Source organism: Gracilinanus agilis, chromosome 2 (genome assembly GCF_016433145.1).
Source record: "Gracilinanus agilis isolate LMUSP501 chromosome 2, AgileGrace, whole genome shotgun sequence".
NCBI lineage: Eukaryota > Metazoa > Chordata > Mammalia > Didelphimorphia > Didelphidae > Gracilinanus > Gracilinanus agilis.
The window spans coordinates 690,737,563-690,755,860 of record NC_058131.1 but is presented as its reverse complement, the minus strand read 5'-3'; the positions used below and the strand labels follow the sequence as shown (position 1 = coordinate 690,755,860).

The window sequence follows — 18,298 nt, the reverse complement described above, 5'->3', positions numbered from 1 at the left end:
GCACCCAGTACCTCCTCAGCAGGACTGTCGGAATGGCTGGACCAGAAATTAACAAAAAGTGACCGGCCAGAGCTGACGAGTGCCAAAGTGGTGATATCTGGTGGTAAGTAGATGGCTGCTCTTTGTCAAAAGTATTCAAGCAATAGCCTGTCCTCTGATTTGTTTAGTGTTTCTTTTTAAGGAATACTGAGGCAAATGGGTGGTCGATGGTAGCCCTATTTCATCAGTGAGGAAGTTGGGGCATAGATGAGTGCAATAAGTTATTAATTTAATACACAATTGGGGCCATTTGTTGCAAATCTTCATGAGTGGCAGTAGGGGGAGCATGGTACAACTTTCATTTCTGTAGCTTTCTCTACCATTTGATACATTTGTCTCCTGACTGATTTCCATGTTTAGCTAGAGAAGAATGTTGGGGTTTATTTGAAAGAACAGTTGTGGTAGAAAGACGCCTCATGTGGTCATTTTGTCTAGGTCGGCTATCTAAGATAGGGAGTATCTGGCCTTTTTGAAATTTTCTCCAGTCTGTATCCATTAAACTTTCAAGGGTTTCCTCCTTCTTGGATCTTTACCTTTATGGAAACTCTTCATTGCTGCATGTTAAGTACATTTTCTTCTTCTTTAAAAAAAAAATCTTAGAAGAGTTTGAAGCACCTGGTCAGCTCTAGCCTTTGTATATGTAAAGACATTTGTCAGATTCCCCGTGACAGTGTCTTAGACTAGAAAAAAGGCCCTAGTTCTTATTCTTTCGTCATATTTTTTCACATCTTTAGTCATTTGTGCTGCTTTTGCCTAGTTCTTCCTCAAACCTTTGTTAATATTACTACCCAAATTGCCCACATTATTCTAATAAGGACCTTGATACTTCTTGCCTTTGGCAGGCAGGTCACACTCCCTGTTGTGATAGATAGCCTTGTATCATGTTTTTAAAAACTGTGGACCCCTGTGACTCTAGATAGCTGTATTCTGCTAGATTGGTGCCCAGCCAACCCAGAAATATGTGTGCCCGTTGGGGAAAAAACAAAACCAAGCATGCTGGGGAGTTTAATGTTCTGTAGAAGTGATTAGAAACATTGGGAAAGATGGAATTCTGAATTTTAAAGTGTCATGGGTGATTCACGTACCAGGTTATAAACTCCATACTGATATTGGCATGAAGGTTCACTTCAGTGAGAGACATTTAAGAGTGGCTTGAGTGCTGGGCTAATATTCTGCTTTCTTCTTGTACCAGGACGTGGTTTGAAGAGTGGAGAAAACTTTAAGCTGTTATATGACTTGGCAGATCAGCTACATGCTGCAGGTAAAATGCTCTTGTTTGGTTGGAGAGCCTTTCCTTCTGAGGGGTTATTTCCTTTCTCCATATTCAGAATAACAGGTTCTGACTTATTCATGGTGAAAACAGAATGGCCTTTGGAATCTGCTCCAACCTCCTCATTCGACGGAGAAAGAAATAGAGACCTGGTTGATTTGCCCAAGATCCTGGAGGAGTGAATCACTCTACCTCCTTTATCAAGGCCAGGCTTTGAAAAGGCTTGGCGCTACCACTCTCTCCCTGTGCATCTGGGCAAGTCACTTAAACATTCCTTACCTGGCTTTGCTCAAATGTAAAATGACTGGGTTAGATTAGATGGATTCCATTGATAATGCTATGATTAAGTGAGCCCCAGGATTTGTCAAGCGCTTTGTAACCATAAAATATTAGATGAATGTCAGTGGCCCTTATATTGATGGTTCTAGCTAGACTGTTGTTTTGCTTTCTTGTGGTTTTCAGTTCTTCTCTCTGAAGTCATCTTCCATTTGTTTTCCCCTTGGATAATGTAATATTGAATAGTGAGGAAAGAGCTTCCTCTTCTGCAGCCTTTGTATGATGATTTTTATACTTGCAAAGTCCTTTCCTTAGTTTCTCTAAGTTTCATGAAATGTCATTGTTCACTTTAGAATCCAGTTTTTTTTCTTGCTAATATTCCAATTTAGGTCTCTCATGTAAATAGATTTGTTTTTAAGAAGATAGAGAGAGAGCTGCTGTTAAAAATTTATTGGAAGTCTGAAAAAAATCTGTGAATTAAAAATCAGGTCTTTTTTACAGGTTCACTTTTATGTCAGATGACATCTTGTAACAAAAGTGGTGATAAAATGACACGTTTATTTTATTATTTGCATACTTGGAACTCTGAACTCTGCCCTGACCAACACAGCCCATCTCTGCCTTCTCATCCTGTCTGATTCTTGTCCATGTTCTTCCCTAAATGAGCCCTTCAACAGAGCATCTTTCCAGGCTTCTGAAGGCCTTCCTCTAGGTCTTCTAATAGTCTGTGGATAGTAGTACAAAATGTCGGCTGTCCAGCTGCCATCTCTCACTTGTGACACATGACTAGTCCCCCCCGCTTTTCTGCTTATCCATGCCTTTAATCTTAATGACCATTCTCAGCACTACTGGCCATGTTTGGTGGTTTACTTACACTTACTGTGGGACTCTCCCCTGGGCCACCTAAAGTTTTAATTCTTTGGAAATCATGGTGGTCATAATTCATAGCCATAAAGCAGTGATTCCCAAAGTGGGTGCCACTGCCCCTTGGTGGGTGCTACAGCGATCCAGGGGTACCGTGATGGCCTCAGGTGCATTTATCTTTCCTATTAATTGCTATTAAAATGAAAAAAAAATTAATTTCTAGGGCGCTAAGTAATATTTTTTCTGGAAAGGGGGCGGTAGGCCAAAAAGGTTTGGGAATCTCTGCCGTAGAGCATCACAAGGAGATTATTAATGCTTTGTTTTGGGGAGGTCATGGGGAGGATTGAAAGGATTGCACAAGTCCCCAGATTTCCTCCAGTTTTCAATTCTGTTCAATTTGAGGCCCACCTATGACTAAGTTTTTCCCCCCAGCTTTGCACTATACTTAAAAAAGAAGTTCTATTTTTTCCTATTATATGTGAAAACATTATTAACATTTGTTTTTTAAAATTTTGAGTGCCAAATTTTTTTCTTATCCTTCTGGCCCCTCTCCCTGAGACAGCATGAAATTTGATAAAGGGTATACATTACAATACACTTTTAATAGAAGTTCTTTTCCCATCTTCTTAAATATTAGCTTCTCCATCTCCAGCAGAGCTGAGGGCCACTCTTGCATACAATCAAATCTAATTAAAGTACAGTAGAGAAACGGATTAATAAAATCGATAAAAATACAGTAAGATATTAAAAAAGTTATTGTGTCATTTTCTAAGTTAATTTGCAGCCAGTAGGGATCTATTTCCATTTGGGTTTGACACCATTGCTCTGTGGCGTCTGTCCAAGACAAATGTGGTATTAGGCCCATGCAATGGGGAGCTTATCCAGCTGCATGTCATCATTTGGGCAATAGGCAGTCTTCATCCCTTTGATGTTTCTTGTGTGGGTGCTAGGTCTACTTCTTTTAAATAGCTGTAGATCTCATTGAAGAGGCCCTGTGGTGTTCTTGGGCTTGATATAATCAGAATGATATAATTGATAAACAACTTATTTGTCAGTCTTCCTTTTGATTTTTAATTTAAAAATGCCAATTCTATTGTTTTTATTTCCTGTTTCCTAAGCAGGAAAAGAGATAGGTGTGTGGAGAGGTCAGAATTCAAAGTTAATATGTTATTTCTGCACTCTCTTAGTTCAACATATTAAACTTATTGAGTACTTACCCAATGTAACCCTGTGATAAGAATTGTAGAGGGATGCAAAGACAAAAAAGGCATGGTCCTTGCCTTCAAGGAACTTTTGTCCATTGGGGAAAGTGAGGCATTTCCCCAAGTGATGGCAAAGAGTAGAACACGAGAGACATCTTAGAGGACTGGCTGGAAAGGGAAACTTCATGGAGGAGATGGCAGTCTCTAATGTACTTACTGTGTGACATTTGTTTGTTTTTTTTGTGTGTGTGACATTTGTGATTCCTTCCAGATGGTCACTTCATTGAGGGCAGAGTTGTTGTCTAAATGTTGAATCTCTTTTGGCACCTAGCACAGTGGTCTACACACAGTGAGAAATGAACTGATGTCCATTGAATTAATTTAAATTATTCCTTTAGGATTTTTTACAGAAGGAAAAGGGCATTTCAGATGGAGCAAGGTACAATAATAAGATGAAGCCTGGGCTTTGGGGTGGATGCCAGGGCCTTTTCAGGAAATGATTTCATTTGGCTAGAGGTAGAGAGTGCAAAAAAGGACAAGTCAGTAAGGCCAGAAGTGCTTTAAGTCAGAGCACACTGGAGCCACAGTTTCAGAAGGTGAAAGTGTACATATTACATAGGCTTTTTTGGTAAAGCAAGGCTTGATTTCTGTCTTCTGTGTAAAGCCTAAAACACTCAAGCATAAAGCATAGGGATTTCCTTAAACGTATCGGTACTTAGAATCCGGGTGTCTTAATCAGTGTCATGAAATTCTTTTTATAAAATATGGGCCATAGCAGGCTGGCTTTTCAGGCCTCATTGAAGATGGACTGAACAGCAGAATTTGAAAAACAGCATCTATTTTTTCTTTCCATAGTTGGTGCTTCCCGTGCGGCTGTGGATGCTGGCTTTGTGTCCAATGACCTGCAAGTTGGACAGACGGGAAAAATAGTAGCACCGGTGAGTATTGCAAAATAAACCATGCTGTGCAACTTTGCAAAGAACAAAATCACCTGCATTGGCTCAAGAAGGGCAGGCCTCTTTTATGTTCAAAGGCCGTCAAGGCAGGGGGACGGCTGGTGCTTTCTTGGCCTAGACAGTTGGGTAGGGCAGGCTGTCCTGCTGCTGCGCTGGTCTGGGCCAGAGGGCCTCAGTGTGAGTAGTGGAGGTCAGGCTCAGCACCGCCACTTCATCATCATGGGTCACCTCTGAACCTCGACTCCTTGTTTGCAGACTGGCAGGAGCGAATGTTGGAAGTCTTTCAGGGAGCTGTTGGGAGGAAAGTGCTGGATAAGTTTCAAGGTTTAGAGCATCTGTTTCCCGACCCCTTGGGTGGAAGGCCCTTTTTTCTTTCAGCTGTGTGCTTCTAAGTGGTAGAGAGGCAGCAGATTGTGGGAGGGCAAGCAAGCGCTGCCTGGCGTCCAGTTTGAGGAGATTTGAGTTCGAGTTCCATAACCGAGCACATGACTTAACTGAATCTAAAGGTTCCCTGTCTGCAGAAGGAGAGAACTGGCCTGAAGGGTCTTGAGAGGGCTCTTCTGCCTCCAACAGTGGATGGATGGATCATTGGTTGTCACTGGGGAGGCAAAGGGGGTATGTGGAACTAGCATTAGTCATCTGCTATAAGAAATGTGTAACACAGGTACCCGCGCACACCCCCTCTTCACCGTATGCCTCGTCGAGTGATGGAAGTGAGGGGGAGGTTTGCCAACAGAACATGTTTTTGGCCTCAACAACTCTTACTGGAATCTGTCCTGTCAAGCTAGGGGAAAGGGAATGGTGACTAATGATCATTCGTTTATTTGGTGTTTACCATGTGCTGGGTCCTATGCTAAGCGCTGGGGAGAGCAAACAGGACATACCCTTCCCTCAGGAGTTTTCGTCATCTGATGGAAGACAAGAGGGAGAAGGCCTGCTTGTGGAGAGGCTCACCAGTCAGCATCCAGAGCAGGGTTTGAGGTTGGGATGGGAGGAGAAGGAGGGAGAGGAGGAGTGTGGTTGGAATGGAGGGCAGGAGAGTCTCAGCAAAGAGAGGTGCCATGCCAGGGAAAGCACATGCATAGAACACTTTCTAGATGCTCTGCATCATATGTGTCCTGCAGAGGAATTTAGGAAGAGATCCAGGCAAGGAGGTCACCTTTCCTTAACAAACATTAACTATCTTCTCTACTAGCCTTGGGAGTACACGCTCTAGACAAAACAGCCCTTATTTTTATGGAGCCTCTATTCTGTTGGAGAAAGGACTGTACAGGAGTTGGGGAAGGAGAGAGAGCACTAGCATCTGAGAGGGCTGGGAAAGCTTTTCAGGGCTCTGCTTCCCAGAAAGCTGAGGAGTCTGGAGAGTCTTGGATGAAGAGGGAGTGGCCTGGGGCATGGCTGGAATGTGGAGTGGAATCTGAACTAAGACTGGGAAGGAAAATGGGATGGCAAGAGTGTGGTGTAGGTGCCAGGGAGCTCCTGACCGTTTTTGAACAGGAGGAGAATTGCCCTGAATAAACTTCTGCCTTATTTGGGAAATTAGAGTGGATTGGTGGGAAAAGAGACTAGACATTATTGCTGAATAACTTTGGGATCAAGCAGTAAACATTGATTAAATGCCTACTATGTGCCAGGCACCAACTCCAGAGATACAAAAAGAGGCAAAAGGTAGTCCCTGCTCACAATCTAATTGTAGGGGGAGGAGTAGACAAACAAGTAAACTGATATGTACAAACACTCTATTTACAAGATAAATAGGAAATAATATACAGAGGGAAGGCACTAGAATGAAGACGGGTTGGGAAAAGTTTCTGTAGCAAGTGGGTTCTTAGTTGGGACTTAGAGGAAGTCAGGGATGTGAGTAGGTGGAGTGGAGAGGGAAAGCATTCTAGATGTGTGTGTGTGTAGTGGATAATAAAGTGTAAGAAGGCTGGAAAGGTAGTAGGAGATGAGGTTATGAAGGACTTGGACAAACAAAGCATTTTGTATTTCATCCCGTTGGCGATGGGGAGCCAGCTACTGAAGTTTATTGAGTAGGGGTATGCGCCATGGAAATCAAATGGAAATTGCCCCAAACCAAATTGTGTTGGAAAACTGGTAATTATGAAAATAGCCTGAGGTTATCTCGCTTCCTCTGTAGAAGCTGATATTCAAAGCACATTAGAGAGGACTGAGATGAAAAGGCATGGACATAAAAGTCATGTGTTACTACAAGTAGGAAACTGCTCATTTTTTGTTAGTTGAGTTATTTACTCTAGACCGACTGGGAGGAATTGTGAGTAACATTTTCTCCTCATGTCTTAGAGCAAGTACTGTAACTCAGCTTTGTGTCTACTCTCACAGTTGCAGATGTGGTTTTTTTCATACTTCTAGTCTTTGAAAGGTGTGATCTTATCACTGATGTGGGGGCTTTTGCCACTTAGGCATTTCACATCTCCTTCATATTTCCTGAGTTTTCATGGCCAAAATACTCATCTGGTGGCCACTGTTCTGGCGATGTGCCTCTCTGTATTCGGCAAGGTGGGTCCCAGGATAATAGGCTTGGAGCTGGAGGAGACAATAGATACCCTTCACTTGATAGATGAGAAGACAAAGACCCACAGAAATGGGTCCCGCAGAGAGGTCAGTGCTTGAGTCAGGCAGTCACCAGACCTGTACTCATTTGGTAATACCATCAAAGCTAATACTTCTTTGCTCTCACCTTTGTGATCCCATAGTTCCCTTCAGGACTTAGGAGAAGATTTGAGTCATAATTTTTCAAACTTATGAAATATTTTAAATGCTCAAATATTTTAATGTTTTAGTAGAAGACTAACTGAATATCAATACAACCAACTTACTTTTTTAGTGTAATGATACACATTTAGGTTAAGCAATTTCATTGCATAAAAGATTACAACAGTTTTTCAGTCCCTCTAAATCAGGGGTTCTTAATATGGTATCGGTCAACTTGGTTTTTTAAAAATATTTTAGTAATTATATTTGAATATAATTGGTTTCTTTTCTACTCCTCTATATTTAAAGCCTCTAAAACCTTCAGTCCATAGTTTTCTCTAGATTGTCAAAGGGGGACTGTGACACCAACAAAGTGAAGAACTCCTGCTCTGTCTTGGTTGGGATTCTTTTCACTTTCTTTCACTTTATGATTATACTGAACATGGGCTCCATTCTTCTGGTTCTGCCTTTTTTACTTGCATTATTTCACATTGATTTTTTTCTGACTTTTTGGTATACCTTACAACTGTTATATTTCATCATATTGTCATATTACACCTTATTTTGTTGGACAAAATGATTATTATACATTTTGATTGTTTCTAGTGTTTTACAGTTACATATAATCATGTAATCTTCAGTTTTTACTTTTTCAAACACTTCCTAGGTATATTTCCTATAATGGAATTACTGAGTCACAGGATATTATGGATTTTTTTTTTCTGTTTACTGCTAGATTATTCTTCAGAAAGACTATAATATGTTTGCAGTCCTGTCAGCATTATATGTGTGGGCCTATTTCTTTACCCACCAACTTTGAGTTTTGTCCTTTTAATTTTTTGGTTAATTTTATTGAGTCTGAGGTGGAATTGCTCAAATAGTTAAAATGCTTAAAACTTTGGAGACTTATATTTTAATATTAATTCTGGAACTTAAGATCTGAAAGACTCTTAGAGTTCATCCAGTCTAATCTCCCGCGATATCTGGGTCAGATGGTAATCCAGTGTCCGAACAAAGATATCCAGTGGCAGAGCCTGATGCGTTTAAGGACAGCTCTGTTGTTCCAAAATTCTCTCTTATGTCAAGCTGAAAACTGCATCACTCTAGCTTTTGTGCATCACTCTAGTTCAGTTCCTCTTGCAAGGGACAGCCCTTCAGACATCTGAAGTTACCTCCTTAAACACTTCTACTCCCATTATCTTGTCTTCTCTTGGAAACTAATCTCTCTTCCAGCTTTTCAGATCCTTGTAGAGTTATCTATAGTCTCTTCTCTTCACTCATAGAGGCATCTTTTTTCTTTAAGTTCCACCCCCCCAGGAAAGTGAGGCCTAGAGAGCCACTTTACCTATTTAGAGTTACAAAGCCAGTCAGAAGAACTTGGATTTGAACCCAAGACACCTACCCAGCTTGAAGTCCAGGGCTTCTTCCACCATACTCAAGCTGACTCCCAGTGCCCACTTTATTAAAGCATTATATTCAGAACTGAACATAGAAGTTCAGTAGGACCTTTGACCTTCGTTGATCCAAACCCTTCATCTGGACAGTGAAGGGGTTGGACAGCTCCTTTCTGTTTTTGAATTTGGGATCCATGATCATAGATAATGTTAATGATACCCTAGATTAAAATTTCCAGGCTCCTTTGTTACCCACACACTATCTACATTGGGAAGTTGGACACTTAAGTTTGTAAGCTTTGCTTCTAAGCTGCTTAATAATTGTTAGTGGGCACTTTCTTTATTTCAGCCTTATGGTCTTACCCTTTTTTTCCTTTCCTTGTCCATTTTCAGCTTAAAGTCCCCTTGCTTATTAGGCCATGCATGTTAAACATGTTCTTTGCAGTTGCACAAATTACACTCTGCTTCTTCCATGCCAGGAATCTATTCTTATGGTATGGTCTTTTTCTTTGTTTTAAAATTTTTTCTTTTATTGATATTTTGTTTTTCTATTACAAACATTTCTAGATTCCTTCTACTCCCTGAGATATCTTTTGTAATAAAGTAAAACAGTTAAGCAAAACTATTGATACATTGACCTCTTCTGAAAGTATATGCAACATACTTCTCTATAAAAAAAATTAATGAACAGAAATCTGTTTTCTTTCCTTCCTACTTCTTACCTCATTGAAAAAAAGAGAAAGAAAAACAAATTCCTTATAACTAACATATAGAATCAAGCAAAATAAATTCCTTTTTTGGTTAAATACAAAATACGTATGTCTCGTTCAATGCCCTAAATCCATCACCTCTCAATCAGGAAGTGTTTAGCATGTTTCATCCTCTAGAATTATGGATGGTCTTTTCATTAGTTTTAGTTCTTCTAGCTTTCACAGTTGTTTGACTTTATGGTGTTTTTCTTAATGTATAAATTTTTCTCATGGTGCTGTTCATTTCACTCTACCTCATTTATTTTTTAAGTACAATTTTATTTTATTTTCAGTTCTAAATTTTCTCCCCCCTCCTTCTACCCATTCAGATGGCAAGAAAAACAGAACCCAATACAAATGTGCACAGTCATGCAAAACAAATTTCCATATTACCATGTCCAAAAAAGAAAAAAGCAAGAAGATATGTTTCAGTCTGTACTCTTAAGTTCATCTGTTCTCTATCTGGAGCTGGTTAGTATGCTTCATCATGAGTCCTGTGGAATTGTGATGGGTTGTTGTACATAGCCTTTCAGAGTTGATTGTCTTTACAGTGATATTATTGTATCAGTTCTGCTTCTGTTCACTTTGTTCAGCATCAATTCAGACAAGTCTTTACAGGTTTTTCTGAAACTATCTCCTTCATCATTTCTGATAGTACAATAGTATTGATAGACTATAATTGTTCACTCATTTCCCAATTGATAGACATCCACCCCTCTCAGTTTCCAGGTCTTTCTTAGCACAAAAAAGAGCTGCTATAAATATTTTTATATACATGGGACACTTTCCTCTTTCATCATCTCTTTGGTGTATGGACCTAGTAGCAGTCTAAACCAAAGGTTATGGCCAGATCAGTAGCTTTTTGGATATAGTTCCAAATTGCTTTCCAGAATGCTTGGATTAGTTCACAGCTCTACCAACAGGGCATTAGAATACCTAGTTTTCCACATTGCCAGGATTTCTCATTTTCCATTTTTGTCATCTTCATCAGGCTGATAGATGTGAGATGCTACCTCAGGGTTGTTTTCATTTGCATTTCCTTAATTATTAGTGATTTGGAGTGTTTTTTTCATGACTGTTGATAACTTGGATTTCTTCTTTAAGAAACTGTCTATTCACATACTTTGACCATTTGTAAGTTGGAGAGTGGCTCTTTTTCTTGTAGATTTGACTCTTTCCTACATACTTTAGAAATGAACCTGTTAGGGAAACTTGCTACAAAGTTTTTTTCCCCCACCAGTTTCTTGCTTTCCTTTTGATTTTAGTTGCACTGGTTTTATTTGTGCAAAACCTTTTTAATTTTATGTAATTGAAATTATATTACCTTCTGTAAACCTCTACCTTTTGTTTTTATCATGCTGTTCTCTTAGAATTGTAAGCCATGATGCAGAGACCAAAGTGTCAAAAGGTTGTCTGTGTGCCTGTTGTCCGACCAGGTTGCATTCAGAAAGGAGCATCACCATGGGGTTGGAGATCAGGTGATAGATAACTCTTTTAATGATAGCAACTCAAGTTTCAGACTCCAGAGTTTTGAGCATGGAATCTTAGAAGAATTAATGGCAGCAATAGAGTTCTGAAGGACCTGGAGCAAGTTTAGGGGAAAGACAACAGGAGAAGGGGAGTTCGGGATGTCTTGATCTTTGTTGGTTTGGTGCTCAGAGGTTCTCTTGTCTCTTTCATTTGGCACTGGTCTCTTCACTGTCTTTAATCAAAATCTTAAATAAAACTGCACATTACCTGGATGCCTGTTGCCTTAGTGAGGATGCTTCCAGTGCCTCCTGACCTGTAACTGCCTTTTTGTCCTTCTCTATTCAGGTGGTTACAATCATATGACTGAGCCCATTTGAATTGATTTTTCAAGTAAGAATGGGTGAAATACTACTAAAGATGCCAATAAAATTACTAAAATACTTTTATTCCATTTAAAAGTTTTATAATTGTCAAGAAGGAAACTATTCTCTGGCATATTCCCTCTTGCTCTATTTTTTATTAATTCTTACTTTCAGCTTTCCAATTTCTTTTTATAGCTTCCCTACTATTTAGTGATCATTGTTGGAGTCTTTAAATATTTCAGCTATTTTCTTATGTTCTTCTAGCCCTTCACCCTGGGCAGCAGACCTTGTTAACGTTAGATTTAGCAAAGCTAGGTGCTATTTGCTCATCCTGTTCTCATTAACCTGGATCTTTAGACTGTGCTCATCTAAATTTCCTTATTTCTCCCTTTCAATGATTGTGATAGTTATCACACCTTCCTGTTCTACTTTCTCAAACCTATATACCTAGATTAAAATGATTAGGCTTTCTTTTATAGGTCTGGGTGCTGATTGTAGCCTCTTCCTGCCTTCATATGTGGTTTAAGGAGTTGCAGTGACTCCAAATATTTATCACTTGGCCACCTCCCTCCATCAATGAGCCTCTTTGAAGTTGGCATGCCATCTGCCACTCAAGGCTTTTCTACACAGACAGTACCTATCAGATTGTGCTCTCCCCAGGCATCGCTGTGGAGCCTCCTAAATGGCACTCATTCCTTAGAGAGGTACTAGAGGAAGACCTCATTGGTAGTCCTATAATCATACACTGGGGAAAGGGATTCTCACACCTATAGCCCATTCATGTAGGGGATTGTGTTACCTGGCCTGACATGTAGGTATTTTTGTAACAGAGCAGCAGGTGCACCTGTAACTGTGAGAAGAGGCAGCCTGGTGGCAGTTGGTTGACCAGATGGAGGAGCAGCACTTGGGGAAATAAACGAAACGAGGGAAATTTGTTTTCTGAGTATCTCTTTTGAAAAATCACTTCGCTTGAAAAGCGTCCATAGGAGCAAACTTTGTGGAGCTGTTTGCATGCAGCTGGGACTGAATTTACAGACCACCTTTCTCTGACTTGCTAAAAAGCTGAAGATTGACAACCCCTTTCATACTGCATTATCCAGTTTGGCTTTTAAGTCCAGGAGAACTGTGTTCACAAATTGATGCTCTGTTCCTTTGGGGTTGGTGCAAAAGCATTAAATTGTACTAAAATATTCATATGTGAGTGCATTTAGCTGAAAGCAATTGATGTTCCCGTTCCCAAGGGAGCAAAGAGAAATGCTGTATGGACCTGCACTCTGGCAAACACCCTGAGCATGCTTCTTGAGGGTAATTACATGGCCTGGATGATCAAAGCTCACAGAGGGAAACTTGCAGCTCAAGAGGATGAGAAGGAGGTGAAAACCTGGAGGGGACGTGCTGCTGCCTAGGCATATGTAGCCTGTTTAGCCAGAAGCTTAGGAAATTAGAATTTTAAAGCAGTTTTCCCAAAATGGGCCTATTGCCAGCCAGCTTTTCTTGGGTTCACTTCACCGAAAGTTTGTTTCAGAGGGTCTGTTCATTATAAACGATGTTCTTCCACTGACGTTTTACTACATAAAGTTAGAATTTCAAGCCACTGAGAAGGAAGTCATTGAACTCTTTCTACATAAATAATCTTAGCTGTTTAAAAGCATGTCACTAGCATGGTGATAAATTGACATGTCATGTCGATTATCAAGGCAATTTAAAAATTGGCATGGAAAATCATGAGCAGATAACATATCGGGATAATAGCTGTCCTCCCTTTTGTTACCTGTGAAGGACACAATGCCCCAACTGTCCCCATTAGTGCCTAGCCCTACTCGGAGGGGCTTCTTTTGGGCAAATATAAGTTATGATGCCATGTGTGGCTTCAGGTATATTAAATTGGCTCATGCTATCATTAAGTAACATGAGACTCTTACAAGATCTGGTGTCTAGTCAATGAATAATTGGTAGCTTAGCATGCGTAATTGAAAACATTCAGCCCAGGACCGAGGTGGTAAGAAACGATTAAGAACCTCACTTAAGTGTTTATTAGCTCTGGGCTGAAAAGAAATTTGAAGAATGGTTGTGGAAAGAGTACAGACAGTTGTCTCTTGACCAGACTGCCTCAGAGACAACTTGACATCGTTTACAATAAAAGTGAAGTCAGTTTGAGAGTGAGAAGAGTTTCTTACAAGTCTTCTGTTCTCTTATGTTCATTTCAAGAAGACCAATGTGAGAGTTTGGAAATTCTTCCCACTGTTGACAAATAAAGAATCACAAAACTCTAATAACTGTTTATACTTCCAACAAAAACATATCTGTCTGGGAAAGAGGAATTGTAAATTTTTTTTCTAGCAGGAAATTATTAGTTCAAGCAAATTTATACTGTTTTTATAAAGGTCCTAAACTAGGCACTGCACATTGGAAAAAGGAAAATATTATATTTTAGGTGGCTATTAGGAAAATTTAGAACCCATGAAAAAATGCTGATTATATTCTTTTTATGCAAATTGAAATCCTGAATGTTTTGGACTTTTTATAAATTAAGGTCTCAAAAATAATATGTAATAAGGATGTAAATTAATAAAGTAGACTTTCAGCAAGCATGCTTTTTCCTAAATAGGTATCAATTAACAGAGCTGTCCTAAGAAGCAAACATTCATGAGACCCATTCAGCCTGTGTGCTGTTATGTATTCTGTTGGTGCTGAAAGGTAGCTTTGTGTGGTTGTGTCAACTTGTGAACTTCCTGTAAAGCTACTCGCTATTCAGGGTCCATGGCAAATGCATTTTCAGTTCATATTTGGCCAGCAATGGTTGTCCCTGCAGGAAAATATAGGATTAAATGATCCTTGCCAATAATATTTGTGTACTTTTGAGTTAGTGACATATTAAAATGGAAGTTTGATTTAAAAAAAAGACCCCGACTCCAAATTTAAGCAGTTTCAAAGGGTTTTTTAAGGAGACTCTGAAGACTTCTGGCCGAACCTCAGGGCTCAGGTGGCTTTTTGGCTCTCGGTACCTCCTTTGGGCTGAGGTTTGTTTATCTATTAATTTTAAATTAAATATGTAGAGGCTATTGGAGAGAAAAACGTGCATTCTGTGGAGTTTGGGGGAAGGGAAGTAGTGAGGTTTAGTGGAGACAATACTTATCTGGGAGGTAGGAAATCTGGGTTCTATTCTACTCTTTAGAATGCAGAGTAGTAGTTTGGAGAGATGCTTCTAGAAGCCCCTTGAAGCTTTCCTACTCTGTTAAACCTCAAAGTTCTATATAAGGTGAACTTCTCTCTGTCAGTCACTATTCATCTAGGCCTTGCAATAAGGGAGTAAACTGGCTGATAACAGGGGAGCTGGTTGGTGGTACAAGTGAGTCACCTGGGCCAGCGAGCCTGTAACTACTGTAGCTGGTGATTGGAGACTGTCAGGGATGTGTAGCCTGAGCTGTAATGGCCAGTCAGTCTCCAGTGCTATCTATGGGCTCCTTTAAGGTGGAGAGTGAGGAGCCCCTCCCTGCTGGAGAGAAAGCAGAACTCAACAAGAAGTGAAGCTCACACACTGCCTGAATAAAATGGATGTCTGGCCAGTACTTGCTTGAAGTCAAGTGGTTGCTATTCTCCCATCTCCTCAGCCGCTTAGCCCAGGATGATGTTATAAGTAACTACTGAAGCTCCCAGTTTCAGGCTAAGGGTTTATGTAAACACAGAAGGGAAAACTGAGGAAAGAAGGTTTAGGGTCTGGAGAAGCTGTTGCTAAGGGCGCCTGGCCAGTGTTGGCAATGGACCTAGAAGGTAAGGTCAGGCTGAGGGAACCAGCCCTCAGCTGGAGATAACTTACACTGCCCTGATGTTATGTGATCCACCAGCTAGACAGATGTACTTGTTAAATAGGTTTAGGGGTGTCCCTATTCCTAGGCTAGCCTAACCTAATTTCCTGCCCACATTCCACCTCCCTCAATCCCTCCTGGGTCCCCAAGAGAAGTCAAGGGGTAGCTGGGTGTCTGGGTGAGGTCAAGGAAATCAGAACCCCCAGATTGGTTCTGCAGGGGTCTTTATAGTCCCAGCTCAAACTGTCATATCCTGGGACTGGCACTTGCCGGGCTAGAGTTCCATTCTCCTAACTGACAGGATTGCCTAGGGTAATTTTGCAAATGCAAGACATCTTGCACAAATCCTACTTTACAGCCTCTTGCTTTGAAACTTTATCTAACCTCCTTAAAATGTAAGTGTGATCTTGGAAGAGGCTGAACGCCCAGTTTTCCTGCAGGGCAGTTGATCCTTTAAATCAATTTTGTAAATATTCATCTTAATAGGATGCTTGTCTTTCCATAGAAGACATTTTTCCTAAATGGAAAAATCTGAGAACTGTAGTTAGCAGTGAAATAATAGATTAAAAAAAGAATTTCAAGACTAGCTGAAGTTGTATGTTATTTATAAAGTGCTTTCTTTAAATAAAGAGGTTTCAGAATGTGAGTAAAGCTACAAAACTGAGGATGGCAGTGCTTAGCCAAATGCCACTTCATCTTCCTCTGGCTTATTCTTTTCACTCTTGTGTTGATGGTGCTTTTATGTTTACAGAGGCCCTTTGCCATCACAGCTTTTGAAATAAGGGGGTGTTATTGCTTTGTAGATGAGACTCCGGAGGTCAGGATTAGAACCTCCAATCTGAGGAGAGGTCTCCTATGCCCCACATTCAGCCATGAAACGTCTGTGTCCAGCCCTGCAGGCATTATAAGGTAGTGGAGGAGATAAATAGTATCTTTATTTTTTCATCTTAATCCTTGCCTTGAGCAGCTGAGCCATCCAGTGTAGGAGTAGAGCTCATGTACAGACACCATGTTTTGCAATGTGGATAATGAGAGGTTTGCCTACAATGGGTACAACTTATCCCTGTAATGGGAAAAGGATAGAGACAGGATAAGATTTAAGAGATACTGATTATTATATCCCTAGATTGTAAGAAAGCTAGTTGACATTATTTTGTTTCTTGTATGTAAAAACTGGCAAGGATGGGGTTAATGTTTCAGAAGTTGTTTGAAATCTTTGAACAGATAGCACTAGGGAGTACTAGATAGGTTCAAAAGAAGCTTCTCTTGAGAGACCCACCTGGCTGGGTCTTTAAACTTTAAAACAATAAAAATCCTGAACTAATTACTTTGAAGATTGTGTGATTTAAGATGGTAATTCTTCTGGTATGAAGAATGCCTCTTCTCTCTCCCCTGCTTTCCTCCAACAACAAAAAAAACCCCAAAGCAAAACAAAAGCCCCCCTCCCACCTGTCCTGTGGGATCTTCAGGTCTAAAATTGGAAAAGACTCTAGGAATCTAGTCCAAGTCCCTCATGCTGCCCAGTCAACAAATCATGAATTCAGTAAATATTTATTAAGCATTCATTATGAGCCAGACATGGAGAAACTTAAAGCATATGGAGAGGAAATGACTTGTTCAAGGTCACTCAGGCTTATTTACCATCACTAGGTATCTGTCTTTGTTCCGGGGAGATTGAAGGGCATGAATGGTTCGTCCCTAGACTTCCAGAGGGAGACAACCAGGGTTCTCCACAGAAGTGCCAGGGAGCATGTCTTTAGTATCCTAGAATTGGCCAAGACTACATAAGACATCCTGTGTGACTGGTGATGGAGGCGACTCAGTCCAAGCAGTAGTTAGTGTCATGTCTCTATTTAGCATGAGCAGTTGGCCATTTGCTAACCATTGATGGCTCGTGCCTGCCTCTTCCCATATTATTATTCTTGTCATTATCAGTCTTCCTCCTGTAACTTTTGTTTAAAGCCACATATTGTTTTCCTTGAAAGCCAGTCCTATGGCCAGCCAGTTCCAGTCAGTTTGTTTTTAGTAGCGTATACCTACCTCTTACAAAGACACACAACCCTTCCAGAGTCATTACTAGGGACAGGCTCTTGAGTCTAGGCACTCGGTCCCTAATGAGGGGCTCCTGCCGAGGCGAGGCACGGGGAGCATGCATTAGCAGCATTCCTCACTGACATACTGAGAGTAAACACAGCAGTAAATCTGCAGGGTGTGGCCTTATGGCATCTCCATGACGGGGAGCCTAGAGTTAATATACATGTCTATACAGTGAATCGTTTCCAGTAAACTTGGGGAAGAAAAATGATTCCTGAAAAACGGATTTTTTTTCTAAGTAATTTTTTTAAAGACCCCTTACTGTCTGTCTTAGAATTGATACTAAATATTGGTTCCAAGGCAAAAGAGCAATAAATGATAAGGTCTATGAAACTGGGATGAAGTGACTTGGCCAGGGTTTGATTTGAAGTCAGGACCTCCCATCTTCAGGCCTTGTTCTCTATCCCCTGAACCCCCTTAGCTGCTCTTTTTCTATGTCATCTTGCTTTAAGGCTTGTTAGCAAAATTAAATGTGATGAAATAGAACTCCAACATCTCAGATTTAGAAGAAGTCCCTTGATCATTTATTCCAGCTCTTGCCTAAATAGGAGGCCCCTGTATAATGTCCCCCCATTTCACCCATCCAGTGGTGATCCATCTCACCACCCCTCAAGCCAGTTCATCCTATTTTGGGGCAGCTCACATTTTTAGGACATTTTTCTTGATACCCAACTTAAAAGTAGCTCTTTGCAGACTCCTCCTATAGCTCTTAGCTCTTACCTCTGCTCTCTGAGGCCAAGTAGGTCAAGTTCAGCCTTTATCCTATGAAATTAGTTCTTATGTCCTTGATATTGGCCATCATGCCCCCCCCCCAAGTCTTCTTTTCTGCAGACTTTTCTTGCCTTTCACTTTGAGTCCCCTTTTCATAGTGGTTGACATCCTCTAGATGTATTCTAACTTGTAAAATCCTTCCAGAGCCAAATATAACAGAATTTCCTGGGCACTGGACTCCCTTAAAGAGAGCCTCAAATATTAAGACCTTGAATTCTCATTGCCATTGGCTGTAGTGAAGGCCTGACATTAACCTCAGATTCTCTGCCCTCTTTCTAGGATTGTGTTCAGATTGGGCCTGCTGAAAGACACAGCTCACAGTGAGAACCA

At 40.5% G+C, this 18,298-nt stretch overlaps 1 protein-coding gene across 1 annotated transcript in view; it reads left to right on the top strand.

Annotated features, from left to right (window-relative positions):
• The window catches only part of ETFA (electron transfer flavoprotein subunit alpha), a 75,357-nt gene that overhangs the window by 39,316 nt on the left and 17,743 nt on the right, over nt 1–18,298 (top strand). Inside the window, exons 7-9 of the mRNA XM_044659169.1 lie at nt 2–103; nt 1,232–1,300; nt 4,507–4,589. Coding sequence (XP_044515104.1) covers nt 2–103; nt 1,232–1,300; nt 4,507–4,589 — 254 coding nt within the window. The remainder of the gene's footprint in view (nt 1; nt 104–1,231; nt 1,301–4,506; nt 4,590–18,298) is intronic.